Source organism: Penicillium daleae (assembly GCF_028827525.1).
Source record: "Penicillium daleae strain IBT 16125 chromosome Unknown utg000005l_segment0_segment0, whole genome shotgun sequence".
Taxonomy (NCBI): domain Eukaryota; kingdom Fungi; phylum Ascomycota; class Eurotiomycetes; order Eurotiales; family Aspergillaceae; genus Penicillium; species Penicillium daleae.
The window spans coordinates 4,166,065-4,193,907 of record NW_026623153.1 but is presented as its reverse complement, the minus strand read 5'-3'; the positions used below and the strand labels follow the sequence as shown (position 1 = coordinate 4,193,907).

The window sequence follows — 27,843 nt, the reverse complement described above, 5'->3', positions numbered from 1 at the left end:
GTAGAAGAAGAAGTGAAGAAGAAGGGCAAGGGAGGGAAAAGAAAGGAAAGAACAAGTCTCCGAAAAAAAAAAGGTAAAGAGGGCCTACGCCCCCAAATCCATCAAATCATATCCAATCTCATACCAATTCGGAATCAACCAAAACCACCCCCAACCCCTTCAATTTCCAGATCTCCAGCTGAAAAACTTCCTCAGTTTCGTCCTCTGCGAAAACGATCCCTTCCTCTCCCCCTTCTGCCAAACACCATTCCCATCTCTATCCCCCGACCCCGTCCCACCCAGCGAAACGGAGCTACCAAATCTGCGCTGCAGATCATCCAGGGCACGCGCCGGGCTCCCGCGCAATCCCATTCCATGCGCGTTTGCAGCGGCCAGGACGGATTGGACGTGCGGGTCGAAGTAAATGGGGTCGTAGGGATCGTAGTGCTGAGTGTAGGAGGGTGTTGAGGGGAGGGTTGTGGACATTGTGTTTGCGTAGTAGACGTCGTATGGAGATGGAGGCTCAGAGTACCCCGGTGATAGGGCGGAGGGGGGTTGCGGGTCCAGGAAGATGCCTCGGTCGCGCTCGTCGACTTGGGCCCATTCGCCGTTGGCGTAGACTGGCGAGCCCGGCTCGCCGATGTCGCTTTCTTCGGAGAAGAAGGTTGGTTGAGAAGAGGGGGATTGGGGGTCTGATGGGAGAAGTTCGGGTTCGGGTTCGGTTTCTTCTGGGCGCTCGGTGGCTGACACTGTGCGCTGGTCGGATGAATCGCTGACTAGGTCGTGTTGCATCTGGTTATTCTTTGATGAGGAGGTGATGTCTTCTTGGCGTGTGGTTATCCAGTAGTCATGTTTGCGAAGGGAGTAGTCGGAGAGTGAGCGGACTCGGTCGTGCACTCCAGGTGACGACGAGGGGATATCGGCGGTTTGCCGTTTAGGTGTGGAATATCCCATGGACGGAGAGGTAGCGTACAAAGACGGAGAAGAGTAATGCGATGGCAAAGAGGCGTCGGTGAACTGCGACAGGGAAACTCCATCAAAGCTCTGGTCCTCCGAATATGGATTGGACGAGACTATCGAGTCGCTGTGGGGGTCATAAGACAAAAGCGAGCAGCCATCGACATCTTCAATAAAGGAGACAATCCGTGCCACATCAAGGGATTTGCGTGGATTCAAGATCTCAAAGGAGGCACCACCGTGCGAGATGGTGGCAACGGCCTGCGTGTTGGCCAACATCGGAGTGGAGGCTTGAGGACGGGATTGAGGCAATTGTCGTTGAGCCTGACCCCGAGCCTGTGCTTCCCTCTGAAGCTTCTCACGGAAGGTGTTCTAGAAAAGAGGGGAAAATGTTAGCCGGTGAAGGGGAAATCGGATGTTTATCACTGTTTCAGGGTACTCACCAATCGCTTCCGGTTCGGTCTAGGGCGTGTAAAGTTCTCCGAGACAAGATGCACTCGTGGGCCCTGGGGTGGTGAAAGGACAACTGCAGAGTGGTCAGTGCTTGTTTTATTTTCATTGAACTACGAAACACATTGGGGATTGCCTGCAACGTACCAGTCGATGCCTCTGAAACCTCGGGCTCTTGCTCGCTCTGGTAAGAGATGATGCTATGAGAATACGACGGCGATAATGGCGGGGTGCTTGATGCCACCGAAGACACCGAGATCGCACAAGAAGAAAACGAGGTGAGCGGTGGTGGACGATTCAAATTGGAGGTTGCGGTCTTGCGCTTGAGAGTCTTCTCAGAGCGATCGACGGGATCGTCCACGCACTCTGCAGACTGCGACAGATACTTGCGATAGTCATGGAGGGAGAGGGCACCCGTGATCCCAGGCTTGATCAACCGAGGGAGAAGTGACACCGCATCTGCAGGAAGGGGCTTAGGAGGCGTGCATGGTGCATGAACGCCATGAAGCTCCAGACATTTCAGGCATGGCGAGCTGTCCAGCAACTCGCTGCTGTGCCAGGCCCCGAAAGGATCCTGGTAGTCCAGATCTTCATGCATTCTGGAATTGGCTTTTTCTGTCGATTCCTGCTCCCGGCTTAAGATTCACGTTTGGGAGTTCTCCACGGCTTTTTTTGAAAAGAGGGTGTTCGTCTTCAACTGCTTTTAGCGTGTTGACATATCAATTGCCGGTGTAGATCGGGAGATCAATCCAACGCGGGCGCTATACATCTGATTCGTCAGAGCGGGGAAACACTGCAAGGGACAATGAAACCGTCGGCTTACCAGTACACCCGTCAGATGCAAGGTACGATAACAGAAACCACAAGAAACAGGGAAAACTACAAGGCGACCGGGAGATTCAAGTACGATAGTAATATAAGCGAAAAGAAGAGGCGGCTCAACGAAAGTCTGTCTGTCTGTCTGGGACCGGAGCAGAACGGAGGTGCCTGGACTCGTCTGTTTTTTCTTTTCTCTCTCTTGCTGGATATTCACATCTCCACATGGAAAAGACAACGCGGTCTGGAACCTGGCTGGCCGCCAGGAACGCTGGGTCGTGGGGGCAGCGAACCGTTGGTTCGGCCAGTGGTCCTGGGCACATCACTGGGTGATATAATGCGATTATATAGGATGGACGACGTCACACCCTCCATTTCCGGCGAGGGTGGAGAAAAGAGGGTGAAAAGTCGGTCTGACAAGGTGTGTTGTGTATGCAGAGAGTTCACATCCCCCTGGTGGTCTGTAGGGCCACAGAGAGAGTGTGTGTGGAGGAGTGTCCCTGTGCCCCAGAGGCGCCCCAATCCTTCCTTGACCAGTCATCGCCTGCTGAGATGATAGAAGACCCGACAGGGTGGATGCATCGCAACAGAGAAAATGACATGCAGATGGGATAGACCCGCCCGCTGTGGCTCGCGGAGTCGCGATCGCCCACTGGGAATCATCACCCGCTTGATCGTTGATCTTATGTGTTGTTTGGGGACCTTAGCGTCTCGTTAGTCGCACACCCTCCAGTCCCACCCCCGGCCAATCACCCGCCCCAGGTGCGTTTTTGACATGAACCCCGATCCACCCCATTGAATCGTGATTGACCACTCGATGCGCAGATCGAGCCTGTGGGTATGAATGTCGTTGCCCAGGGCTGAAATGCAACGGCGATGCTCGTTGGGCAGACACCAGAAATGAGAAACCCGGAAACTAAACACTGGGCCAGTGAGCATTCGTTGGCTGTCAGTCAATCCGAGCACGGCCGCCAGGTGGCAAAGGCCCCTCCAAAAGACCCGAGAGCCAAAGACCCGAATTATCAGGAGACTTCGACGCGTCGTAGGGCATCGTAAGGAAATCGTCAGCCTCCTCGGTGGAGTCTTGAGTACCTAATGGATGATGCATGGCGGAGGTGAAGACCCACAATCGTCCCTGAACGTGCGAGTGAGTTTATCAGGGGAAAGAAACGAGATTCAAGGAACTGTGAAAGGGACAAGTCGGGATGCCTCCGAGTAAGTTTGACAGCACTTGCTCTTTGGGGAACCCTCGCGCAATTCTTTGCGAGGGCATCCATGGTTCAACTCGGTCAGCCCGAAGGGTTGACCTCGTACCTGGCGATGCATGATTCATGAGTGCATCAAAAGGGTTACCCATAGCGAAGAACAAAGGACTGTCAGGGAATGGATCGGATGTTTTTTCTTGTCTGGCCGCGGTGGTTTGTTCATGTGGTGGCGATCCGAGTCCGAGTTTCTAGAAGTTCAGCAAAAGTCGGGGCCGACTGCTACCTGCCACCTCGGGACTCAGGCATCCCATCCCAGTCGGGTGCGCCTTTCAGCTCAGGGGAACAGTTTTACTCTGAAACTTAGGGCTTCGAGTATTACGGCAATGAAAGACCTATGATAGTCTCGATAAGCATAGCCATCATAATATGATGACCTGCTCATGATGCGAGCATGACACTCCTACCCACGGTTACTACCCAACACTACGGTTATGGTTAAGTCTAGTGCCCAAGTCTCACGCATTCTCGAGCCACGACCCTGAATGCGATGGTGATTCGCTAAATGAGATTCAATCTACGTTGCGCTCGGACAATAGTGGGGAAGGTAATCACATTCATAATCATAAGATACAGCATACAGCATATGCGCCCAAAGCAAGTTCATGTCAAATCAAGCAATCTCAAATTAAATCCAAGGAGACGAACCATATTGGTCAAGGACGCCCAGATCATGCGTTTCGTAGCAGCAATTTTTACATGCAGTCGTCATCCGTCATGTCCCGGCCAGGGTGTGGTATCATTGGCAGCAAAGCAAGTCGCACGCAAAACGCAGCACGCAGAAAGCAGAAAATAGAAAGCCGAAAGCATTGTAGTATCTACGGGCTCATGAGAGTTGATAAAAACAACAAATCCCCAGAGACGGGAAGAGAAAACCTTTACACAAAGAAATGAAAGCCCAAGGGCTCGGTGGTCGCCTCGGTGAATAGCCCCGAATCAGGGCAGAGCTCCACTAGTGACGTTTATATTTCTGGAAAAAAAGAGTTAGCCTGCTATACATGTACCTCCATGAGAAGAACGAAGCAAAATCAAAACAGAAACGGAACGTCATGCGTCCACTTACATCTTCCATCTTGCGCCGGTTGCTCGGATCCAAAGTATTTCCAGCACCTAGGAGCGTCTGTCCAACAGCTTTAGAAACGCCAATGGCAGGTCGGAGTATGACTGTCGGGGCTCGCCTCAACACTGCCTTGGCCGCATCTTTGGCGCTACCGCTCTCCACAACCTCGCCAGGGACCGCGACGATCGCATCACGCGCCAGTAGCAGATCGCGTTCGAGACCGCTGAAGCCACCCCGCAAACCCTGTACGACACCGATCGGCTGGTCAGCATAGAGAGAAATTTTCTTGGCTTCCTCCTCGTCGCCGCGGTCTTCGTCGGAAACAGCCAATGGGGCGTTCGGAGAAGTTAGTAGGTCCTCTGCGCCTTGCAAGACGGTTTGCGTGCCGATGGCCAATTTCGCTCCTAGCTTGATGAGCTCGTTGGATGTCGTTTTGGCAAATGCAGCTGCACCCTTTTGGATGCTGCGCACGATTCGGCCGTCTTTCTTATACTCGCGCATTGGGACGACAAACAACTGTCGCACACCACCACCCACGTTGACCAAGGATCGAATGGGCGCAAGACCGGCAAGGACTCCAGGAAGCTGATTGGCCTTGACGTCCGGCATCCAGATGTCGTTGAGGGTGTTCCCGAGACGGTCGAATCCAGATACTCCATAGATGATGACATGCCGTAGCACCATGTCAGAGCCGTCCAGGACGAAAAAGTTCATAAATTCGGTTGTACGGCCAGATCGAAGGCCGGCGTAGTCCACTCGTTTCGGTTTGAAGTCTAATTTGACTTGGATAGCATTGACTTCAACACGCTGTAGGAATGGGGCATCTCCGGGAGTATTCGAAGCCTCCATCGATTCGTCTCGGAATTCGAAGAAGCGACTCATGAAATCAAGAGCATCTTGATCAACGTGTAGTCGGAGCGGTAGTACAGTAGCCTAAAGAGAATTAATTAGGTCATCGAAACTATATAGATCTTGCAAAAGCAGCTCACCTTGAGAACAATCTCGGACGCTGCAAGTTCCGGGATGGGCTTCACAGTCAAGATCTCCAGATGCACCATGCTTGTCCCACTCTCGCGCTCTCCCGCTTCATGTAGGTATGTAGCAAACTTCTTCCACGTCGAGGTAGGCACGTGGTCAAAGATCTCCAAATCCTTCACTCGTACATCCAGAGAGCTCTGTGTCTCTTCCGAGCCCGGCGGGAATACAACAAGGTCCGCGCAAATGCCAGACAGTTCGAAAGTCATCTTGTGATGTTTGCTACGATGCAAGCGAAGTCTCTTCTTGTCTCTTCCCGACGTAGCTCGTCCCTGCCGTGCGGTTGCACCGGTGACGGTAGTGGATGTGGCATAGCTACCAGTCTCGCTTGTGAGATCGTTGATGTCGCGATTAATTTCTCGATGTAGGTCCCGAGGGTCTTTGTTCGCAGGAATGCCGATATAGATGGAATTAAAGAGGAAATCTCCAATCACCGATTCTTCTTCATCTTCGGCCGAAGGAGACATGCGGGAGGTCCGGGCTCGTCGTTCAGTGGCCTTGGTTTCAACGTCTTCAACCGCCTTGGAGATGGTGTCTCGGGTTCGCTGCCAATCATAACCATCGAACAAATTCCAGATCACATGTACATCTCGCACCCTTACACGAAGAGGGCTTTTCTGAAGCTTGGTGTCATTCGAGAGGCCGTAGGTGTTCTGCGTGGAGTCCCAGCGATGGGCAGTACCTCCGACGGCAGACTGCTTCGCAAAATGGTCCTCCTGGAAGTCGAGCTCTGTGAGACTTGACGAGACGTGGTACTGAGAATGGAAACTGTCGATGAGTTCGTTGTTCTCACCCATACCCGTCGGCTCAACGTTCACATCACCGATAGATGCATCGTGCTGCTTGGGGTAGAAATCGCTGACATATTCAAGTTCATCATTGTCGAGTTCTTCCTCTTCTGGAATGCCTCCAAGATCAAGTGCCGGATCAACCTTCTCGCCAAGAGGGAAGGAAGGGTCAGCATTGAAAGCATTTCCCGAGAAAGAAGCAAGCATGTCCTGGATTGGCGTGACCTCTGTGCGGTACTTGACAGTGACGCTGGGCGGTGTAGGAGGCTGAAGGCCGTTCAGAATGCTGATGAGCGTCTGAGTTGAGTCGGCACAAGTTTCCAAAATCAGAAGGCGATTCTTTAGCTCAACGTCCAGGGACTTTGCGCCATCCTCAGCAAGACGCATCATTTTGACCACTACCGTAGCAGTAGAAATGGAAGAAACGGGAACGTATCCCTTCGCAATATATTCTTGGATCTGATCGCTCTGCGTGACAGCTGATGTGCGTTGGCGGAGATTATCAGCACTTCCTGTATTCGCATCGTTGTCGATGATCATGATGGACGCCTTTCTAATGTCAAGGGTAGCTTCTGAGGATTCATCGCCATGTAAAGTGCCGCTGAATTTGGAGTTGGTAAGTACCACCAGTCCCTTGGCAGGAGAATTGCGCGGGTTCAAACCAAGCACGCAGTCTTGAAACACAACAGCCAACTTTGTAGGCTTGCTGGATGCACCTGACGCCTCGGACCTAGACGGAGAAAAGGCCGATGCCCCAGCTAGTCGATCAGAGTGCTCCGCGAGATTAGCAATGGAGTTCGCCATTTCACCTGCCAACTCGCCCCCCGTTGTATCCTGACTGAGACCCAAGAATGCCATGATGGAAGGAATGGTATACTCGACACGGAGATGGTGTAGTTTGATCTTGAACGTGGGATCCATCTCATCTGGAATAAAACGTGCCATGAGGACAGGCGGACGGGGCGCAATCGGGGTTTTCTCTTTGCTGGATAGCAACGCTTCGCCGACTAGCTCTTCCTTCTTGTTCCGGGTGATGACCAGCGTCCCAACCTGCGTAGCAGTAAGAGACGGCATGCTGATCCAGCCAACCTCCACATTCGTGAGGTGCGCATTGATATCGCCGACATCTCCTCCAACATGGACCTGAGTTTCGAATTCTCGAACAAGTGTCAAGGTGAGAATGCCAGGACGATCGTCCTCTGGCAGATACTTGGTCACGTTAGACAGGCGACCGAGCTCAGATCCAAGGGAGGCGAGAGGAGCCAAGCCACCGGTGCTGGAAATGACGGTCTTCATTCCTGCTACCGTAACACGGAGAACGGATCCTTGCCTCCGCTGCCGAAGCAAAGTCTCTAGCATGATATCATCGTCATCATCATATTTATCCTTGGACGGCGTGATTAGGGTCAAAAGCCGATCGAGGTCCACTTCCTTGGGCGAGAACAAGAACTCAACCCTGATGTTAACGAGAGTGACCTTTGCAGGTGCATCAGAAAGGTCATCCAGTGGGTGCGGTCCACTGAGTCGTGCCTTGTCAATCTGGAGCCCAATGCCCTCGAACCGACTAACAATTTTGACCGCGGTCGTACTGAGGTTGAGATAATGCGTTTCGCCAATGACATCAAGCACGACACCCCCCAGCCGAGCATTCACTTTCCAAGGAACGGAGGCCTGTGAATCTTTGCGGACGGATGGAGCCGGAGTCTCGAAGTGGACCCCTCGTTGACGCCTTTTTAGAGGTTTATGGGCTCCTTTCATTGTCGATGTCGAGGACATAGAACTTCCAAGTTCTAGGATAGTACTTAAGCCGCCCATCCATCCGAGAACCTCCTCTAGGTGCTGGATATTGAGATTGATATGAAGAGGGAGAGTGGAGACATCAACTTTGGCAGAGTCCGCCGATTTCGTTAGAGAAAGAGAGACATCACCCTGAGAGGGCGTCGTAATGTCCCGTGTAGATTCACGCATTTTCAAAGACTCGTTAAATGAAATGAGATCACCAGAGGCAATTCCAAAGGCGAATTTCGAGACATCGAGGTGGAGATTCATGCGCTTTTCATTTGAGGACAGATGCACTGCTAGGCCAGAAGCAGTAATCTGGAGAACAATGTCCTCTAGGGATGTGAATGGCGGAGGTGGTGGCGTACCCGTGACTTCTGGAGGGTATGCATGACCCGCTACATGCTCTATGAACTTGAGAGAAATGTTGTGTACCTCAAGCTTCACGGCTGTTGGTTGAACTGGTTGAACTGGCAAGTTCTCTTTTCGAGTTTGGACCTTTTCATCACCGTTGAACATTTGGGACAGTCTCTGGCCTGCCTTGACCAGAAGCCAACCAATAGCTATGTCAAAGTGAACAGACACCGCAAATATTTCAACTGCCAGTCCCTGGTTCTCGACTGGCCCTTGTTGGTGGTCTGCATGGTTTCCTGCACTCGAAAGTCGGGATCCGGTAGAGCTTTTGGATACACAGGTAGATGCGTTGGACTTCGAGACAAACATGCTTTCATCGACGGTAGAATCGCGTATCCCAGATAAGAGATCCTTCGGATCACTCTCTGTACGGTCAACCGGAATTCTAGGCGAAGCAACGTCTGCTTCTGTCTCATCAGAAGACGATGGCAACCAAATCAGGATCTTGTTGACGTTGAAAAAAGGCTTCCGTATCTCGTTCGGCTTGTGCAGTGCGGGAGAGGAGGGCGTAGACGCCCTATCGGTGACAGCAGACTGGGGCCGAGTCTGACTTTCTTCTCGTTGCTCGCCAGAGTACGAATCCGATGGAGCATTCAACTTTGGAGTAGATGCCGCAAGCTCATCCTGCCCGTCATTGCTGATCTGCGAGTCGTGACTGGCTACAGTCCCCGTTTTGCGGTCTTCCGTAGGGCTTCCTGTTTTTTCACCAGGATGAAATGAGTCCCATGCACCCGGCATATTGGGAACGAAGCTCTCACCAGTGCCCTGGCTCATAGCACTCATATACAAACTTTGGGCCTCATCATGAGAAAAGTACTTGGACTCTGTCAGATGAGCGCCAGGAAGGCTTCCAGCAGATGATGCGCTGCCAGCATCGGATGGTGGAGCAGGCTCTGGATGGGGAGAGCGTGGGAAGCTTTGTCGAGAGGTAGAAAGCGCCTCTCCTCCTTGATCCTGCTCCGAGAATTGCGGCGTAATATTAGATTCAAATCCGAATTGGCTCTCCTGGTGTGAGTTATAACCCTGTGGACCATTGAAACTTTCTGTCTGCGAGGCCGTTTCAGAATACCCTAGATTAGCCGACTCTGCAAGTCCAGGGTTAGAACGCAATGCAAGACCGAGATGATAAGAACTATCACCGCTCTCTGCCATTTGCCGTCTTCGGCCGTGGAATAACGCGGGCGGCACATCATCAAAATCATCAAACTGGGTATCAATGACCGAATCCAAATATCCAGGATTATCATGGAAAGGGTCGTCATCATCTAGGATTTGAGAGTCGTCGGGGTATCTGTCCTGTCTATGCACTGCCTCCGAGTCTGCATCGGAGAATCGGCCATCATGCGATAATGTCTCATGGGAAGATGTCGATGCATCTAGCCCTGGATCCATGGTGCTTCCAAAGCCAAGTCCAAGAGATGGCTCAAAGATCGTTGATCTGGTCATGGCCAGCCCAGGGTCTAAATCGGGCGATTCTAGCGGCGGAGGCGAGAAAGCTCGACTTGAAGATTGACTCTCTTTGGACTGCATCGTAGTGGTTGGAGATGCAGGCACCGTGAACCGGGCATAGTTCGAGAACACCGCAGGATCGGACACAAGCCCAAGGTTAATATCAACGAGGGAAATCAACCGCTTGCCTTCACGCACCGGCACAGGGTCGTCGGCGCCCGCGGTAAATTCTGACGCGCCATGAACATCGATCTCGCCCACAGTCAATAATCCTGCAACCAGATCCGGCTTATCCTCGGGATGTCGTTTCGAAGGACCATCCTGCTTCAACTCCATATCAAGCCGCACAGCGACATCCTTTATCTTCAGCTGTAACCGATCCGCCACACCTTTGAGGAATCCCGCAACGAAGCTCGGGAGGGATAATGTCTCGTTTCCGAGACCAAGCTCTTCATCTTCCTCGTCCGTAAAAGAAGAGCTCTTTTGCAATATATGAGACTGCGACGATATTGCGGCCTGCAGCTCCTCCTTTTCCTCCGTTGGCTCGGCCTCGAGGAAGGATTCGGCCAGGTTTGTGGCGGTCGGTAAAATTTGCCCTTCATCTGAGCCGTGTACCGACGGAGAATGAGATATCGTGCTCCCATGCCTGCCCTTGGTTGGCTCATCCGACAATAACTGAATATGTACGATGATACCGGAGGCTTCGCAGATGATACCACTGCTGTAAATGTCGGCCGGAACGGTGATCCGAAGGAGCTGGACGCGGGCGCTGAGGAGTTTACATGTCGGCGGGATGTTGAGAAGGGTCGCTAGTTTCTAATTCCCCAAAGTCCAGCCGTCAGCATTATCCTTTCAAAGCTCGAAAAGAAGCAACAGGTTGATCGCCCCGCCCCCGCGGGGTCTCCGCTCAGACTCACCTCTAACTTGAGCCCGATATCTCTCAGTTCCACTGTACTCCGCTGGCCCCAACGAATTCCCAGATTATCAAGGTCCAGCGCCTCTGTGTCCACGATGCCCAGGCGTGACAGGGCATATTTCAGTAGGCGTTTCTGGAAGAACGAAGGCAGAAAGTACGCCATCTTCAAAGCGCCGCCACGAGGCTCGGTCAAGCAGAGATAAGATTCATCGAAGCACAGGCATCTTTCTAAATTCGATAACGAAGGAATATCGTGTAGTCCCCAGCGGTGAGGAATAAAGAGTGTGGTGGAAAGAGGAGGGTTGTGGGTTGACGATGACGTGCGGAGTATCGTGGTGGCACCTGATAAAGCTGATAAGTGATCGGCCCAAGTCAGGCGGGCCCTCTTCCCCTTGGGACCGACCGTTGTTGATTCTCCACCGTGTTGGGTACACACCTCGAACTCATTTACACCTCAATTTTGAGACAGAAATATCTTTTTCTCATTGCTAGTTGAGTATTATCGATGCAAAGCTTGTTGAAATTTACACCGCTCCTTCAATAGAGCCCTGAATCCTATGTGCCCCATGGGCGTTCCACCCAAATCCCACACTTGCACGCCAATCGCCACTAGTCCTCCTCATCAAACTCCGCAAACTCCAAAACAACCCATTCGCAGAACTTTTCAAACTCCGTATGCCATTCTCGCAGACGAGCCGCCTTCAACCCCTCGCCCAGGATACCCTGCTCGACATCATGTTTCCATTCGGCGGTGGACTGGTCCTCGTAGCAGCTCCACCGGATCGAATTCTGGACCATCATCGCCAGACCGACCAAGTCAATATTCTGCAGACCCTGAAGTGCCTGCCAGAAGTCATGGGTCAACCCGTTCTTCCCGTGGCCGAGGATTGCTGGATCATCATTGCACAGTGAGACAGCAACGCCGCGGGACAGGAGCGCCGGTAACGGGTGGCTTTTGATGGAGCTTGCCAGGCGAAGGATCTCGTTGGATATAGGGCAGCATTCGATCATGATCTTCTTCTCCTTGACCAAGTCAATCAGAAGGGGATGTTTGTAGAGGGAGAAGCCGTGACCAATTCTCCTAGTGCCCAGTAGGATGGCATCGAAGAGATTGTGGTCAGTCTCATCGCCATCGCCTAAACATTCACCGGCATGGAAAAAGAAAGGAATTTCTACACCTTCCTCTGCACAACGTTTGCGGAACCAGAAGAGAACCGGTACAAGATCCTTGAGGGGTCTTCCCAAGTCCTCCTGGCCGACCAGATCAAAACCACAGATGAGATCTGGAAAGGCATGCTTGGTCTCGATGCACTGCTTCATAGTGTCGACAATTTCCCTGTTGCCGAATCGCCGAATCGTGGTCCAAATGATCCGCGCTTCGTAGAATGATTTGCCTTGCTCCGTCTGCTTAAACCGTTCAACCTCTTCCTCGACAGTACGACACCAGTCATCATAGCCATCTTCCGGCTGATCCTTGCCCTCTTTCCTCCAAGCAAAGACGAACGCAATGCGGAACTCCACATATCGAATGCCATCGGCAGCCAGTTGACCCAGCATTCGGCGGAAGCATGCTCGGAAGATAGGCTCGTACATTAGGATCGAGTTGATAACGGGGAAGGTCGTAGTAAAGATAGCCCAGATTGCATCAACGCCGTGATGGTGGTGGTATGAATGTTCCGGCATAAGCATGCACCGACTGCGAAGCCACTCGCGGAACGCAGTCTCGCCGCCATTAGGGAATGACGAGGCCGCTGTCCGGATTGGGATCAAGGAGGAAGGCTCATACCCTTCCGTCCAGATACTCGCCTTGTTCTCACTCTCCGCCGTTGACTGCGACGAGAATTGGAAGAAAACGGGTCCTTTTTCGTAGTCATTGGAGGAAATGAGGGGCTTGGGTGCCAAGATATGAATTCCCGGCGTAGAAAAGGCCTGATCGATCAGGAAGTCGATGTCGAACATGGCATCCATGTGTGCATGTAAAAGCGATCCTTTGGGCATTTTCTCAACAATCTTCCACAGATTGGTCTTCTCCATGCGACCCTTTGCATGGTGAAACATCACCCCGGGGTAAAGGATCTCATCGGCCTCGTGCGCTATCGCGGGCTCCAAACCGGTAGTCCACACCTCGTTCTGCTCGCGAGCCCGAATCTGCGAGACGATCTTGCAGGCCTGGGCGGCGATGGGCGACAGGGACTTGCGATAAGTGGCATCTATCGCAGTATTAGAATCAAGAGAAAGGTATAACCGTATTCATATTTTGTGAAATCCTGATTCCCCGGTTATCTTACCATGTCGCCTCTTTTGTTCCTCGGCGATTAGAGCGTCGCGGCCTTTCAAGTACTGCTGGATGAAAGGATCTTCGAACTGAGGAAGACCCTCCTCCAGCTCCCAGTCAGCGTTATCGCTGCCCATTGCTTCGTTTTTCCTAGAACACCCAACTCGAGTATACGAATCGGGGTATCGTGGTTGAACCGTGAGTGCTGGCCCAGCCGATCCCAAGGGACTGCCAAGTTTGGCCCGCGAGGGGCAAATCCCCGCATACCGCTTCCGGGTAGGAACCTGGAACCCCGATGCTAAACGCGCATGGGGTTCAGCGCATCCAGAAGGTATACCCAGCAAAGCTTATATCCGACTCGTGCATTATACGAGGTAGCATATTCTCACAAGTGTACGCGGCGAGTCTTCCTTCCTGATTCAGTTGGTCCTTTTGACGCTCGCCCGGCAGGATTAATGCCCAATCTGTCAGCATAAAACCGAGCACTGATAGATAAGTAGATTGACGTCCTATCTGCGAACTGGTAAGACGCACTCCTTTAGTTAGTTAGCTAGTTGTTATTATTATTCAATCCCGTCTCTAACCACCAGGCACGTGCGAGGTTTCGGCCAGATAAACATACGATCATCCCGTGACCCAAGCCATAACTGCCATAAGTACTTGCTCTCGCCAATTGGAACGCCAAGATCTACGAGCTGGGGTGGCGGAGATCGCCTATTGCTGTTGGTGGACAAGGATCCCATATCACGCCAGGGTAGTATAGAATTACAGGGCCAAGACACCAAGACACCAAGACATGAGAGTTCAAGTCAATATCGCCTTGGCTGGGACGCCTATCTGAGATTTTTTTTTCAATCTCCCGCCTTAGTAGGAGCACCAGCTGAGAGTCTGAGACTGCCAAGGAGGGTCAATAATGGGTGTGGAGTCTGGTAATGGGTTGCCCAGTGAGAGGCACCTCGAGCAAAGATCGTCTTGAAGGTGGACAGGGGGTATTCTGTTCAAGCGTGCTCCGCACCTAGTCCACCAGGATTTGTACACCCTTCTTCTGTTGATCATGCAGAATGTCCCACACGACTTCTTTCCCCAGACTTTTACTAGACTCCAGAAAGCAAACCGATCTCGTAGGGCACACAACCTCCTGAACCAGGCAAACCCCCAAAACTCAAAAAACCCAAAAACCACCACCGGCGCTCCAGTCTCCACTTGCCGTTGAGGAGTTTCCACCTTTCTCAGCTCGTGGATCGGCCTCCCAGCCAACCACATCGCATCACCAGTGGCAAGATAGGACCATCAACGAGGCCAGGAAGGTGCTCGGTCGCCGAGATAGCGGGCGCTGGTGTCCGCATATCGTCTACGATTTGCCCGCACAGTTGCTGGCATGCAAAAAGGTTACATGCGGGCCCCTCATTTCCTGTGCCCGGGGTGAGACGGCTGGTCCGTCGGCGAGCCCGCTTTCTACTTGCTCCTTTGAACAGGACTGGTAAGCAAAAAAGTCTGATCACCAGTGATAGACAATCAGGAGACAGGGAAACCCGCTAGTCACCATTCTTGGGATATGGCCCGAGGGATACCCACTCTGTTGTCCACTGCTTCACTTATCTTGCGTTAGGGTGTTTCCCCACACAAAAAAGAAAAAAAGAAAAAAAAAAGAAAAATCGGGAAAAAGGTCCTGTCGTTGAGGCCGTTGATAAACGAAGGACTGGCCCCCCCAATGGTACGCCTGGAATGCAAAGACCCAGGCCAGCCACAAAGCGAAATCTCTCGGCTTTCTGATAACCTGATTCCTTGGTGAACAGTCCCTGGTGTTGATAAATTGGCCCCTAGCCTGTGAGGTTGCACGGCAGATCCTATTCTCTACGACCCTCCGGTTGAGTTCCTTGCTTGCGGGTGCTTCCTTTGGATTGTCGCGCATTGAAGCTTCTTTTCTACACGGCTTGCGCAAGGAGAGAGGATCGCTACACGTGGTAGATCCCAGAGTCCTTCAACAAGACTCGATCGCCACACAGCACTAAAAGGGAGATTTCAACTTCCCATTGCTGACACCATGACCGAGAAAATGTCCGAGGTCAACAATGTCTCGGTGGACACGACTGAACATCGAGATCCAGCGTTGCAGGCGGAGCACCAGCATCACCATGCGCACCATCACCATACTGCCTTTACAGAGCAAGGCCGTGAGGACGAAGTAGTCTTTTCCAAGGACACCGCATTTGAAAAGGGCATCGTGCCTGAACCATCACCCCTCGATCATGGCAGCCATAGCCAGGATTCGAAAGATGAAGAAACAGGCGAAACCAATCCTGCGCCACGACCATGGCACCGCCGCGCGCTGAAGCAATGGAGACATGCTTTGCACGCCGCGATCTGGATCTTGTTTACCGGGTGAGTGAAATCACTCGAAAAAGGCCAATTGGTCTATATAACCCTGTGCGTAAGTCTGCAGACAGAAACTTACGCCGTCCTTCACAGCTGGTGGATCACCGGTCTCATTTTACATCGCCATGACCTGGGTTGGTTAATTCCTTTCCTGCTCTACCTGGCCATCACCCTACGTCTGATCTTCTTCTACATCCCGATCAGCATCGTCACCCGGCCCATGTATTTCATCTGGAACAAAACCTCGACTCCAATAGTGAACGCCATTCCAGAGAAATTCCGCACTCCCCTCGGAGCCCTGGTATGCGTCAGCGTGATCCTTATCGGATCATTCGCGTCACCCGAATCAGCAGACAACACGCGTGAGAACCGTGCCGTCAGTCTATTCGGGTTATTGGTCTTCATCGTCGTGCTGTACTTGACCTCGCGGAACCGCAAGAAGATTATCTGGCACACGGTGATTGTGGGAATGCTGGTACAGTTCATCATTGCGCTGTTTGTCCTGCGGTCCGGGGCTGGATACGACATTTTCAACTTCATTTCCCTGCTCGCCCGTAAACTGTTGGGTTTCGCTTCAGACGGAGTATCCTTCCTTACGGCAGACGACTTCCTCAAGATGACCACACCGCTCCAGCCGGCAAATTGGTTCCTGGTCGGCGTGATCCCGGCCATTATCTTCTTCGTCTCGGTTGTCCAGCTGCTGTACTATACGAATATCCTGCAGTGGTTCATCGCGAAGTTCGCCGTGTTCTTCTTCTGGTGCATGCGTGTCTCCGGTGCCGAGGCCGTTGTCGCTGCCGCATCTCCTTTCATTGGACAAGGCGAGTCGGCAATGCTGATTCGGCCGTTCATCGCGCATCTGACTATGGCTGAACTGCACCAGGTCATGTGCTCGGGTTTCGCGACTATCGCTGGTAGTGTGTTGATCGCGTATATCACGATGGGTGTTAACCCCCAGGCTTTGGTGTCGTCATGTGTCATGAGTATTCCTGCCTCGCTGGCTTGCTCGAAGCTGCGTTGGCCGGAGGAGGAAGAGAGTCTCACGGCTGGCCGTGTGGTCATCCCGGATAACGAGGAACACCGTGCTGCTAATGCCCTGCACGCCTTTGCCAACGGAGCTTGGCTAGGTCTTAAGATTGCCGCGATGATTGGCTCGACTTTGTTGTGCATTATCTCGCTGATCGGTCTTATTAATGGTCTCCTTACCTGGTGGGGCCATTACTTGAGTATCAACAATCCCGAGCTTACCCTCGAGCTCATTCTTGGCTATATCTGCTACCCAATTGCCTTCCTGCTGGGCGTATCCCGGAATGGAGATTTGCTGAAGGTGGGCCAACTAATTGGTCTTAAACTGGTGTCGGTATGTCTTGCTCCTCCCTGAAGCCCTAGGTGATATCTGGTTTACTTCATTTACTAACATGCGCAGAACGAATTCGTCGCCTACAACGCCCTCCAAAATCAGGAAGCGTACTCCCACCTCTCAGATCGCTCGCGCCTGATCGCCACCTACGCCCTCTGTGGATTCGCCAACATCGGCTCGCTGGGTAACCAGATCGGTGTACTGTCCCAGATCTCGCCCGGCCGTAGTGGTGATGTGTCCCGGGTTGCCGTCAGCGCGATGCTCACGGGTGCGATTAGTACTTTCACGAGCGCGACGATTGCGGGTCTGCTCATCACGAATGAGAAGCAGTTCTTCGGCTCATAATTGATGGGCGCCGTGTCTATATTTGAGATGTATCACATGATGATAGCTGATTTTTTTGAGTTCATATTACCACAAGTTCCGTGCCAAGTCATGGATCACTGTTCAAAGTCTACGTCGGTCATACCCCGTCTATGGCCCTCGTTGAAGTGTCCCGTATTACACGACTCTACGTTGAGATGGACATGCTGGAGATCCATGAGAGCACGAGTGCAATGAAAATGATGAATGACTTTTCACATCAATCCACAAGGGAAACATACAAAGCAAGAGCAACACTCTCAAAAGCAAAAATCAGGACAACACGCGCCTGTACTTGAATGCGTGTCGTAAGAATAAACCAGATAGATGAGAAGCGCCCATAGAAACGAGAACCAGTAACTCCTAGCCTGCGGATAACAGGCTATTATGCATATGCGCCACACCGTATGCTTGTGCATAAAGAAATCATCGGGTGGAGGGTGGCATCCCGTGGGACCGGCCGACGCCAATATGGAATCCTAAACCATGCAAAGGGGGAGCATCTACTCGTCGTCGAGATCGCGGTGGCGGGCCAGGACATGCTTCTTGAACTCTTCCTGGTTCGAGTCCCAGAGCTCGGCGGCTTGGGCGTTCAGCGGGCTCGCACTATTGGGTCAGGTCAGTGACTAGAACCTCGCGGATGGATGACCCCGGTGGCTCAGGGACTGCTGGCTTACTTGTTGGGTTCGCCCAGGAGACTTTGCAAGCTGAGGAGCACGCTCTGGACGTTGTACACGGCGCTCCACTTGTCCTTCAGGATATCCAGGCAGATGCGGCCGGAGAAATCGACGTTGGGGTGGTAGATGGGGGTCTTGAAAAGGACAGTGGGCGGCGAGTAAGGGTAGTTGTTAGGGAAGGCAAAAGAGAGCTTCAGGGTCAGCCCCTCATAGGGTGTCTCGGTTGGGCCGGTGATGGTCGCCGTCCACGAGAGGAGGTTGCCGTCGGCGTCGGGGAAGGCAGAGATACCGGGCGACGGCGACATCATCAGCTGCATTAGCTCAGCTTGCAGGCTATACGGTCGAAAAAGGAGATAGTTAGCACTCGTGATCATTCCCATTTGAGTTGTGTTTGGCGGGCGGAACCACGAACCGCTTGGTGACGCTCTGCGTGTCATTGCGCTGTCCAGTGGTGCCGAGCTTGGTCGCTTCCCGGGTCTCGGCCACCGAGTTCTGCGTATCCTCCATCGTGTAGTCCATGGCAAAGAGAGAGGGAGAGTCTTCTAGAGAGTCCCAGTGTCCGACAAAGAAGTGATTCGGAAGGCTGCAGCTTCCCGGGCCGTCCGTGGAATGTGAGTAACTGTAGCACGAGGGTTGCTGTCTGGAATAATGACGACGGATCCGAACAAGAGCGGACCCACCACGACCAAAAGCGACTCGGGAGACGAGAGGTGGGATGGGGAGGGGGAACAATAGAAGAGTGGAGTGCTGCTAAAAGGATGGGAGGAGAAAGTGAGAATGGAATGATGATGGATGGGGAGACAAAGAAACGAGGGAGAGGAAGACAAGACACGCTAAGCGCCGGCTTGGTTCTTTGGTTTTTTTGGGGGGTTGGTTTTGTTTACTCGCCGCCCCCCGGCAACGCTTGGCCCCCCGCTTGTGCTGCGAACGGCGACTAATCTCGGACTCCCGCAGTTGCGATCATGAGATGATATAGTTGATGAGATTATACTAGACTAGAATATTTGAGAAGATTTAAGTAGCATGGTGTATCGCTCATAAAGTATAGACAAATAGGACTCAGAATATAAATAGATCACCAAACAGTCACGAGCACAGACCCGATGCGCGCGGAGAATACGTTAGGGCGATCGAAGGAGGGGAACGGGCGGGTCGAGCGAAGCCAGGATGAACTACTCTTCAGTAGTATGTAGATTCATATATCCCCGGGGGTAGGTCATAACCAAAAGATGACTTTAGCGGGTAGTATGCTCAACTCTACAGTCTGCTTCTCTATCTCCCATCTATCCATCGATGTATCTCGATTTCTGCTCTGCTACGATGGCCCTCTGTCAACACACTACCCAAAAGGGATAAAGTGGCCCGCGTCTCGTCCCGCGTTTGACTGCACACTTCGGGCCCTTGCAGCCTCCGCGCATCTTCCGCGTCCACCACCTCACTTCACCCATCGCCCGTCACTCGTTTCGCATCACACAATGGACTATATCCACTCATAGCGCTGATCATCTTAATCCTAATTCTCACACCCGCCCCAGGTACCTTCCTTTTTATCCCACGGACCCGACGATGCAACACTCCCAGTTGGCCCCGCTGCCAAGCGACGTGCCCTTTCGCATCGTCTCCAAAACAATCGGCCAGGGCGCGTATGCTTGGTGAGTTCCATGTCTATAAGTCCGGGAAGCTGGCGTATTCTAACGTACCATCAATTGTTTGACAGCATCAAAAAGGCCGCCCCCTCGACTCGGATAATCCCGTCTTCGCGGTCAAGTACATCCACAAGGATTACGCGGCGCGCCATGGCAAGATCAGTGCTAGGCAACTCTCCCTAGAGGTGACAGTACACAAACACGTCACAGGGCACAACAATATCATCAGCTTTTATCAGACTGGCGAGGATGCGGTCTGGCGATGGATTGCGATGGAATTGGCCGAGGGAGGGGATCTGTTTGATAAGATCGAGGCCGACGAGGGCGTGGGAGAGGATATTGCCCACGTCTACTTTTCACAACTGATCAGTGCCGTGAGCTTCATGCACTCGAAAGGCGTGGGACATCGTGACATCAAGCCGGAGAACATGCTTTTGACCAGTGACGGGAATCTGAAGATCGCAGACTTTGGTCTGGCAGCGCTGTTCGAATACAAGGGCGCAAGGAAGCTCTCGACCACTTTCTGTGGCAGTCCACCTTATATTGCCCCCGAGGTGATCACCTGTAGTACTCGTGGTCAGAACAAGGGATCGGGGTATCATCCAGATTTGGTCGATATTTGGTCATGTGGTATTGTCCTATTCGTCCTCCTCGCCGGTAATACACCATGGGACAGTCCCACGGACGATAGTTACGAATTTCACGAATACCTCACGACCAATGCACGACCTAGCGACGAGTTGTGGCAGAAGCTGCCCCCGGCCACTCTATCCTTACTTCGCGGTATGTTGACTGTCGATCCCAAGAGTCGCTTCTCGCTGGAAGATGTGAGAAGACACCCCTGGAACACTCGATCGAACAAATATCTGTCACCAGATGGGAACAAATTGAAGGACCCCGTCAATCTCGCCACATCAATGTTTGAATCGCTGCACATCGACTTCAGCCAAGATCCCCTCTTCCAGAAGCGGCCAGGCGCCAGCCGAAGTGACCCCATGGATGTGGATATGGATCAGGAGGTCAATGCATCCGGCGGCATGTCCTCTACTCAACCAGAGATGGCGGGTGGTAACATGGTTATGGATTGGCACACGCCACACCTGGCCGGCGAGTACTACTCCACACAACCCACGGGCAATCCCTTCTCATCCCAGGAAATTGAGATGTCAGCCCAGCTGGAAGACGAGCCTTCAATGTCCCAATTCTCCCAAAAGCCTTCGGTGCCTTTGAGTCGAACCCAGAATGCCAAGGTATTCCAAGACATTATCCCACCTCGCTCACTGACGCGCTTCTATTCGTCATGGGAGTTGAAGCTATTAGTCCCATTGATCTGCGAAGCTCTTCACCGACTCGGAGTGCCCGTTCCCTCGGTCCCTGCGGTTAGCTCTGGGGACACATCTGCTATGATCCGGGTGATTGCCAAAGATGGTAGGATGTGTTCACTTCAGGGCAAGGTACACATTGAGTGCGTTTCCGAGGGTCTCTTCGAAGTCGAGTTTGTCAAGATCAAGGGTGATCCGTTGGAATGGCGTCGATTCTTCAAGAAGGTGACTATTCTTTGCAAGGATGCTGTTTTCAAGCCGGATGAATAAGAATGTCTCTCGAGATATGTCGTCCGATCTATTCTCGTTTGTCGTCCTATTTATGTTTGCTTTAGATCCACGACTTACGACATGGTTGGAACGGTTTATGCGGAGCTGGGGTTTGGCAGTGCAAAATTCCGACCATGATCTGATCTGCTGTTCTATACTCTCTATATAGCATCATGTATACACACTATCTATGGTCCTCAAATAGAACAAAAGCTCGTTCAGCTCATCTGCCGGAACAGATCTCCGGTGGGGTTGATTCGTGTGAATTGGCCCCCAGACAGTCTAGATTCAACCCCGCGCGCCAGAGAACCGTTACGGGGGAGATTCCGTTCCTCTTTTAAGCAGGTAGAAATGTCCATACTAACCCGAAGAGCCGATGATCGAGACTATATCCAAAGTAAACAACGATCTCCTTTCCTACCCCAAGCCACGTGACAGAGACAGTGCAGATCGCCAGCTCGAGGAAGCTTCTGGAGCTTTTTCCAGTCGCAACATAACATACTCACCCTTGAAACCCTTCCAATCAACCTTATTCTCATCTGCCTCTTTCACCTGCCCCCGATGCAGCAGTCATCACTGCCTCCCTCATGGACAAGCTGCCGGTAGAAATCCTCACCAAAATCATCGACCGTAAGAGCCGCCGCAAACCCCTCCTCCCCTCCCGCGTGTTCCCCGCACCACCTTGTCTCCTCCACAAAGAAGCAAAAGAACGCCCAGCGCTGACAACTGCCTCGAGACTACAGTTCTCACCTCGCGTGAGAAAGTGAAGCTACAACTGGTTTGCAAGAAATTCTTCGACCTTGCCCGCGACAATAATCTTTGGAAATTGCATTGCTACGAGCAATCATGGGCTGCCCTGCAAGCCACCCGTCCGGCTGGCCGGACTTCGGAAAGTCTGCTCTCGAACTCGACCGCGGCTTTGAGCACGCTGGGGCAAAACTCATTGCGTGATCTGATTCAACCTCCGGCTCCGGAGTCCGGGGATGGGTCATTAGATGAGGAACGAAGGGTTTCGCCAAGCGATATAGCCAGGGCGGCTGCAGATTGGGATTCTTCGGCGGAGGGAGAACATGTGGATTGGTATTCGGAATATATTGCTCGCCATGGACCCATATCACTATCATGGGTGCAGCAGCCTATGCGATCAAATGGTCCAGGCCGGAGGAAACATCCGTACGAGATCAAGGGCATGGGGCTGCTGAAAGACTGGAGCTCCGCGAGAGAGAACAAAATCGTGGCTCCTCTTGAGGATGGCACCGTTTGTATTTGGGATCTCAATCATTCCCATCGTGCTGACTCGCAGTCAACCAAAGGGAGAATCCTTGGAATGAGTGAGCGCGGCGTTCTCATGACCAACCTTTCTAGACGCCAAGAGCTTTCGCCTGCAAAATCTGCGTTGGAATTTATCAATCTCGGAGAAGGTGTCTCAGTAGACTCTTTTCGACGAAGAGCCTACCTCGCCGTGGGCAATGTCTTGAATGAAGTTGATCTGGAGACACTAAGGGTGATATCGCAGCAGCGATACCCTTGGTCAATATTTGCGCTTTCGCAAGAGACCGATTACTCAGTGCCATTGACACTCGCCACAACACTCAGTTTACAGATTCATGACGCTCGGCTATCCGCAATGGAGGAGGAGGAAGCTATCAGCTTACGGTGCGAGAGGAATATGGCACCTCTGGTACCCGAGTTGGACATATTTGCTCATCCAGACTCGCCATTACTTCAACTGCAACCCAACGGACAGCCTCCCACTCGTATCCGCAGCCCAGACCCTAGGGCTAGCGAGAATTATGCGCCTCTCTTCCAACCTGGGCCACTTTCCATCCTACACCCTCCAGCGCCCCATGTGAACTCTATCCTTCTTGCTGGCCGATTCCCCAGCATCCTCTGCTATGACCGGCGCTTTTTCCCGCGACTGCAAAGTACCGTGCATTCTGGCGGCCGGTTATGCGGTCTTGCTTCGGCTCCTGCGCCTCGATTCCCCGTCTTTTCAGACTCGACATACCCCCAGTCTCACGCCGTGGTTGCCTGTGGCGAATACAACGGTAGAGGCTCACTAGAGTTGTACAGCATGAAATCTTCATCGCGAGAACTCAACGACAATCCGTCCAAGATGACGTCGCAATTGACACCAGAATACAAGAACCGGCAAAGCGCGGCGAGCTCAAAACTACTCTCGGTCGCATCACATGGCAACCGACTCGTATATTCTGACTCCGAGGGCAATATCAAATGGGTCGAACGCAACGGCCGGTCGGAAGTCCGTCGCTGGAATATCAACACCTCTCAACCTCAAATTCCATTTGCGCGATCCAGTCACTCAGCAGTACCACCACGGCCGGACGACGCGTCCAATGCCCGTGGACTATGGCCGGATACAAATCCGCAAAATAATAGCAGTGAAGTGGCACGCAAGATTCTACCTACTGGTGGGAACCTGACGGGCGACGAGCTGCTAATCTGGACGGGAGAGCGCATCGGCCGTATCAAGTTTTCGATCCCCGCAGACCTCGATGGTGTTTTGGATGAAGACGAGGACGAGTGGTTCATGCAGGCGGAGGTTGACGCAGAAACCCGTGCCGCAATGCGTCAAAAACATCGTGATGAGTGGGAGAAGGAGCAGAGGTATGAAGATATGATGCGACGGGCCCTCGAGCGACAGGCCGATGAAGTCCGGTGGATGGGGACGGATGGCATGAGTTGAGCTCGCTCTGTCTGTACTGAGACGTGACGCTTCTCGTATCCGAGACTCCGACATTCGTTGTTTTTTTTTCCTTTTCTACCTAATCCTGCATTTCGTCGCGTGACTCTCGGTTGAACGGCTACTTAGACATGGCGATTCTTTTTGTTTCGATCAGAATTTAGTCGGAACATATCTCGTGCTTCGCATTCCTATGCGTGTTTGATCACTGATACTTTCCTTCTCTCAATGAAATAGGGTTGAAAGTTCCCCTGTTTATGTCTATAGAAAACTCCAATTAGACTTCCTAGTTCTACCCAAACAGGGTAGTATGCCTAAATCCGTCGGACCCTTGGACCAGCTGACAGGCCAGTCCAACTAAAACGCCGAACCATATCCTCGGCACCCACTCACCGCCCGGCTCCCCGCGCGGAATTCCCGGCATCACGGGCATTTCTAATACAGAGTCAGCAATTACAGAGGCAACTTTTTGGCAAGATCCCATATTTCTCTCTTTCTCTTTTGGGGAAATCGCAAATACTCATTCTCGCACTCAATCTGTTTCGAAGCCTCTCATTTCCTCCAATTCCCTTCAATTTCCCTTCTTCCTCTCTCCGAGTCCCGCCAATAGGCACTGAGGGGCAAAAATAACGGCACCGCTCAACCACCTCCCACCACTCCAAGATGCCTTCCACAACAGAGGTTGCACAGCAATTCGACTCGATCGAGGATACAATTGCCGCCTTCAGTGAGTCCTAGTTCTTTGCAGACCATTGCCATTGCTTCCGGCCTGATTGAACGACCGGCAAGCCTACCCATTGACTTCGTAACTGACGATGACTCACCACAGAGAATGGCGAATTCATCATTGTACTCGACTCACAAGACCGTGAGAACGAAGGAGATCTTATAATTGCAGCCGACTCTATTACCGCTGCACAGATGGCATTCCTCGTGCGCTACACAAGGTGAGCAGCGCCCACCCCGCGGCCGGCATCCGGTGGAGCTCAGCACACCAGTCCCCTCGGAGACGATAGCACCACCGAGCATGAACATAACCACCCTTTATACAATTTACTAACAACACCCTCCTACGACAGTGGCTTGATATGCGCCCCGATCCTGCCTAACCTCGCATCCCGCCTCGCCCTCCCCCAAATGGTCGCCGAAAACGCAGACCCCAAAGGCACCGCCTACACCGTCACCATCGACGCCAGCCACGCCTCCGTGACAACCGGCATCTCCGCCGAAGACCGCGCGCTAACCTGCCGCACTCTCGCCTCCCCAGACGCCCAGATCGACTCCTTCCGCCGGCCGGGCCACATCATCCCGCTGCAGGCGCGTGCGGGCGGCGTGCGCGAACGCAAGGGCCACACCGAGGCTGCGGTCGAATTCTGCCGACTCGCTGGTAAGGCGCCTGTCGGTGTGATTGCGGAGTTGGTGGAGGGCGGGGATGTTGTTGAGGGTGTGCCGGAGATTGTCGGGAACAATGGGATGATGAGGCGGGATGGGTGTTTGCGGTTTGGTAAGAAGTGGGGGATTAAGGTGTGTACTATTGAGGATTTGGTGGAGTATTTGGAGAGGACGGAGGGTGGGAAGAATGGGCATTGATTGAAGGAGGGCATGTGTGTGGTTGATATGATTTTTGGATTCATTGATTGATTTTTATACGCGTTGAAAGGTTTTCTTGGGTTTGCACGTTTTTTGTATACTTTGGTTCTTTCTGTGCCTTTGTACATCATTGCGGCTTTGAGTTGATACCTCTAGATGAATGGACAAGCTACCTTAGAATTGGAATCTCATGGCGAATGCTCGAGATAATCTTAGATAACCTTGAGGACTTGGTGCTCCCAATATATCTAATCAGGAGATTGATGCAGTGTCAAGTATTCATCAAAAGACGGGTAGATGTAGGGAGCAAAATATCTAGCCCGCTATGACCATGAAATGGGACAATTGAGCAGGAATTGAGTAGAATTGGACTCAAAAGATGCAGGATAGCTTGACCGTGGACTTTGATGTCGATGAGTGTTTCCTCCCTCCTCTTCGTCTTCAGGCTCTATGGATTCCTTGAATAAGCAAGGTACATTCCGATCTAATATTGACTATAGAAGCAATGAGCTGTCCGTCCAAGACAGACAATGATACCTTCTACGTTGGGTTATCTAGGTATCTACGCCATGTCATTGTTTACCAGCAAGGCGTCAATGTCGCTGACCTCGCTCAGAAGAGCTTACAAGTAACGGCAGCCTGGAATATGACCACCGAGAGAACCTAATAACTAGTCATGATACACGGCACGGACACTTCCAATCCTCTGAGAAAGCAGTGGCGAATTACCGCACTTCCCTCGGAATACACCGTTACCCTGCAATGCAGATGTAAATAGTCTTCACACTGCGTCGTGGCTTTTCAGATCGGCTACAGCGCGTTCTACTGACCATTTCATAAAGCGTTATTTCGTGAGGCATTTACATGCTGGTATCTTTTCAGAAATTTGCTTGACAGCATTGCCCGTGCGGGCTGAGACTGTCATCCACAGGAAGCATATGCAGTATGCAGAAAACGCGTCTTCTTCTCCGCGGGTAATGTGTTCAACATCCAGGGCCGCTCTTGTGTCTAGGTCCTGCAGGACAACGTGTACGCAATGTCGTCATTCACATTGCAGGTGAACTTCTTTCGAGAAAATCGAATGTTAAAATACAATGTGGATAGAAAGCACGATCTGAGCTATGGTCATCAAGCCGGAGTAGGTACATAACAAGACAATCGATCGAGATTCTGCACAGTCGCAAGCGGTGCAGGGTTCCCCACATATTGAGGTATCAATGATGGGTCGAGGCCTTCAGAATGACCCACGGGCCACATGAATACAGCTATGCTGCAACAAGTGGGCCAGGAAGAAGATGGTATTCTTCAATGATCGATCTTTACACGGAATACTTGGTTTTCGGAGTTTTATCAAAAACCATGTATAAGCGGGTCCTGACATGCTGTCTCGTATGAGAATAATGCAGTGTAACCAGCGATCCTCACCGGCCGAGGCTCGGGCAGCTAGAGGTGCCAGCGCAATGACCTTTGAAGAAGTACCGAATAAATTCTCCGTGATTTGTTGAGTACGGAAGACCTTGAACGTGTCAATGTATATGGTCTTCAATGGGTCAATCCTCTATGTAATTACTGATCTTGGGTCTATACGGTATGTTTCTGCACTCCTCTTGAGGTGGCTTGTAAATATCCACTATTCCTCCTCCAGTATACCACATAGGCCTAGCGTTTGAAATATTCCTGCCTCTTTCATCGGATATTATGTCGGGTATTCGGGGTTGTTGGAAAAAGATGTTTTGTATTGATAGATGAATAGCGGTTTGTAATCTTAGCGCTAAATTCGCCATGGCTCTCGCTCGCACCGTGGCAAGCTGGAACATGGATAGGGAAGTGATTAATCTATGGCAACAGCTGCACGCTGTTCTGCTAAAACCAAAGTAGTCGAAAAACTAGCTAGGCAAAGCTCGGGTAGAAAATTGACGCATTGATGAGCATTTTTACTTGGAACAAGAACATTTGGCTGCGATGATGAAGTTGATCATTAGTATAGGATCTGGAGATGACACCGTACATTGTAAATGGGATGGTTCGCCCAGGCATCTCTCTGTCTGTCTTAGTCTCTACATGCTGAAAACTCCATGACAAAGGTCCCTCACTAATTGACAAGCCTGGCTAAAAACGGTCACAGAAGCTCGAGGTCGAAAAAGCCGCATCCTCTGCGTCCTGCATGTATTGATGGCACCAATGCCGTGGAAGCGCCAAGCTCCATCATAACGGATACACTTGAACTGCCAGCGTACCGTACAGGTATGGACTGCAAGAACCCGTATTCACATAATTACCAATGAATCCCGAAAAACGACTAGTATCACTCGGGTAATAACAAGCAGATCTTGAGACCGTAGGTAATACCAAAAC

General features: G+C 52.0%; 8 protein-coding genes across 8 annotated transcripts; 4 read left to right on the top strand and 4 right to left on the bottom strand.

Moving 5' to 3' along the window:
• Positions 1–159: 159 nt before the first annotated feature.
• On the bottom strand, positions 160–1,984 carry N7458_005686 (oxidoreductase, short-chain dehydrogenase/reductase family; the record flags this gene model as incomplete). Its single annotated transcript, XM_056909068.1, has 3 exons — positions 160–1,308; positions 1,380–1,462; positions 1,534–1,984. The coding sequence occupies 3 exons, from the start codon at positions 1,982–1,984 to the stop codon at positions 160–162; spliced, it is 1,683 nt and encodes a 560-aa protein (XP_056767686.1).
• A 2,432-nt stretch (positions 1,985–4,416) lies between these two features.
• On the bottom strand, positions 4,417–11,068 carry atg2 (uncharacterized protein; the record flags this gene model as incomplete). Its single annotated transcript, XM_056909067.1, has 4 exons — positions 4,417–4,434; positions 4,528–5,457; positions 5,514–10,805; positions 10,907–11,068. 4 exons carry the CDS (start codon positions 11,066–11,068, stop codon positions 4,417–4,419), a joined length of 6,402 nt encoding a protein of 2,133 aa, XP_056767685.1.
• A 446-nt stretch (positions 11,069–11,514) lies between these two features.
• On the bottom strand, positions 11,515–13,317 carry N7458_005684 (putative CECR1 family adenosine deaminase; the record flags this gene model as incomplete). The annotated part of the gene is made up of 2 exons (XM_056909066.1): positions 11,515–13,115; positions 13,194–13,317. 2 exons carry the CDS (start codon positions 13,315–13,317, stop codon positions 11,515–11,517), a joined length of 1,725 nt encoding a protein of 574 aa, XP_056767684.1.
• Positions 13,318–15,224: 1,907 nt separating this feature from the next.
• On the top strand, positions 15,225–17,261 carry N7458_005683 (NupC/NupG family nucleoside CNT transporter; the record flags this gene model as incomplete). Its single annotated transcript, XM_056909065.1, has 3 exons — positions 15,225–15,562; positions 15,650–16,916; positions 16,983–17,261. 3 exons carry the CDS (start codon positions 15,225–15,227, stop codon positions 17,259–17,261), a joined length of 1,884 nt encoding a protein of 627 aa, XP_056767683.1.
• Positions 17,262–17,782: 521 nt separating this feature from the next.
• On the bottom strand, positions 17,783–18,475 carry N7458_005682 (putative ubiquitin conjugating enzyme (UbcK); the record flags this gene model as incomplete). Its single annotated transcript, XM_056909064.1, has 3 exons — positions 17,783–17,885; positions 17,957–18,289; positions 18,369–18,475. 3 exons carry the CDS (start codon positions 18,473–18,475, stop codon positions 17,783–17,785), a joined length of 543 nt encoding a protein of 180 aa, XP_056767682.1.
• Positions 18,476–19,123: 648 nt separating this feature from the next.
• Positions 19,124–21,194, top strand: N7458_005681 (uncharacterized protein; the record flags this gene model as incomplete). Its single annotated transcript, XM_056909063.1, has 3 exons — positions 19,124–19,141; positions 19,492–19,608; positions 19,674–21,194. 3 exons carry the CDS (start codon positions 19,124–19,126, stop codon positions 21,192–21,194), a joined length of 1,656 nt encoding a protein of 551 aa, XP_056767681.1.
• A 587-nt stretch (positions 21,195–21,781) lies between these two features.
• N7458_005680 (uncharacterized protein) lies at positions 21,782–23,901 on the top strand (the record flags this gene model as incomplete). The annotated part of the gene is made up of 2 exons (XM_056909062.1): positions 21,782–21,824; positions 21,938–23,901. 2 exons carry the CDS (start codon positions 21,782–21,784, stop codon positions 23,899–23,901), a joined length of 2,007 nt encoding a protein of 668 aa, XP_056767680.1.
• Positions 23,902–24,561: 660 nt separating this feature from the next.
• Positions 24,562–25,488, top strand: N7458_005679 (3,4-dihydroxy-2-butanone-4-phosphate synthase RIB3; the record flags this gene model as incomplete). Its single annotated transcript, XM_056909061.1, has 3 exons — positions 24,562–24,625; positions 24,728–24,845; positions 24,978–25,488. 3 exons carry the CDS (start codon positions 24,562–24,564, stop codon positions 25,486–25,488), a joined length of 693 nt encoding a protein of 230 aa, XP_056767679.1.
• Positions 25,489–27,843: the final 2,355 nt, after the last annotated feature.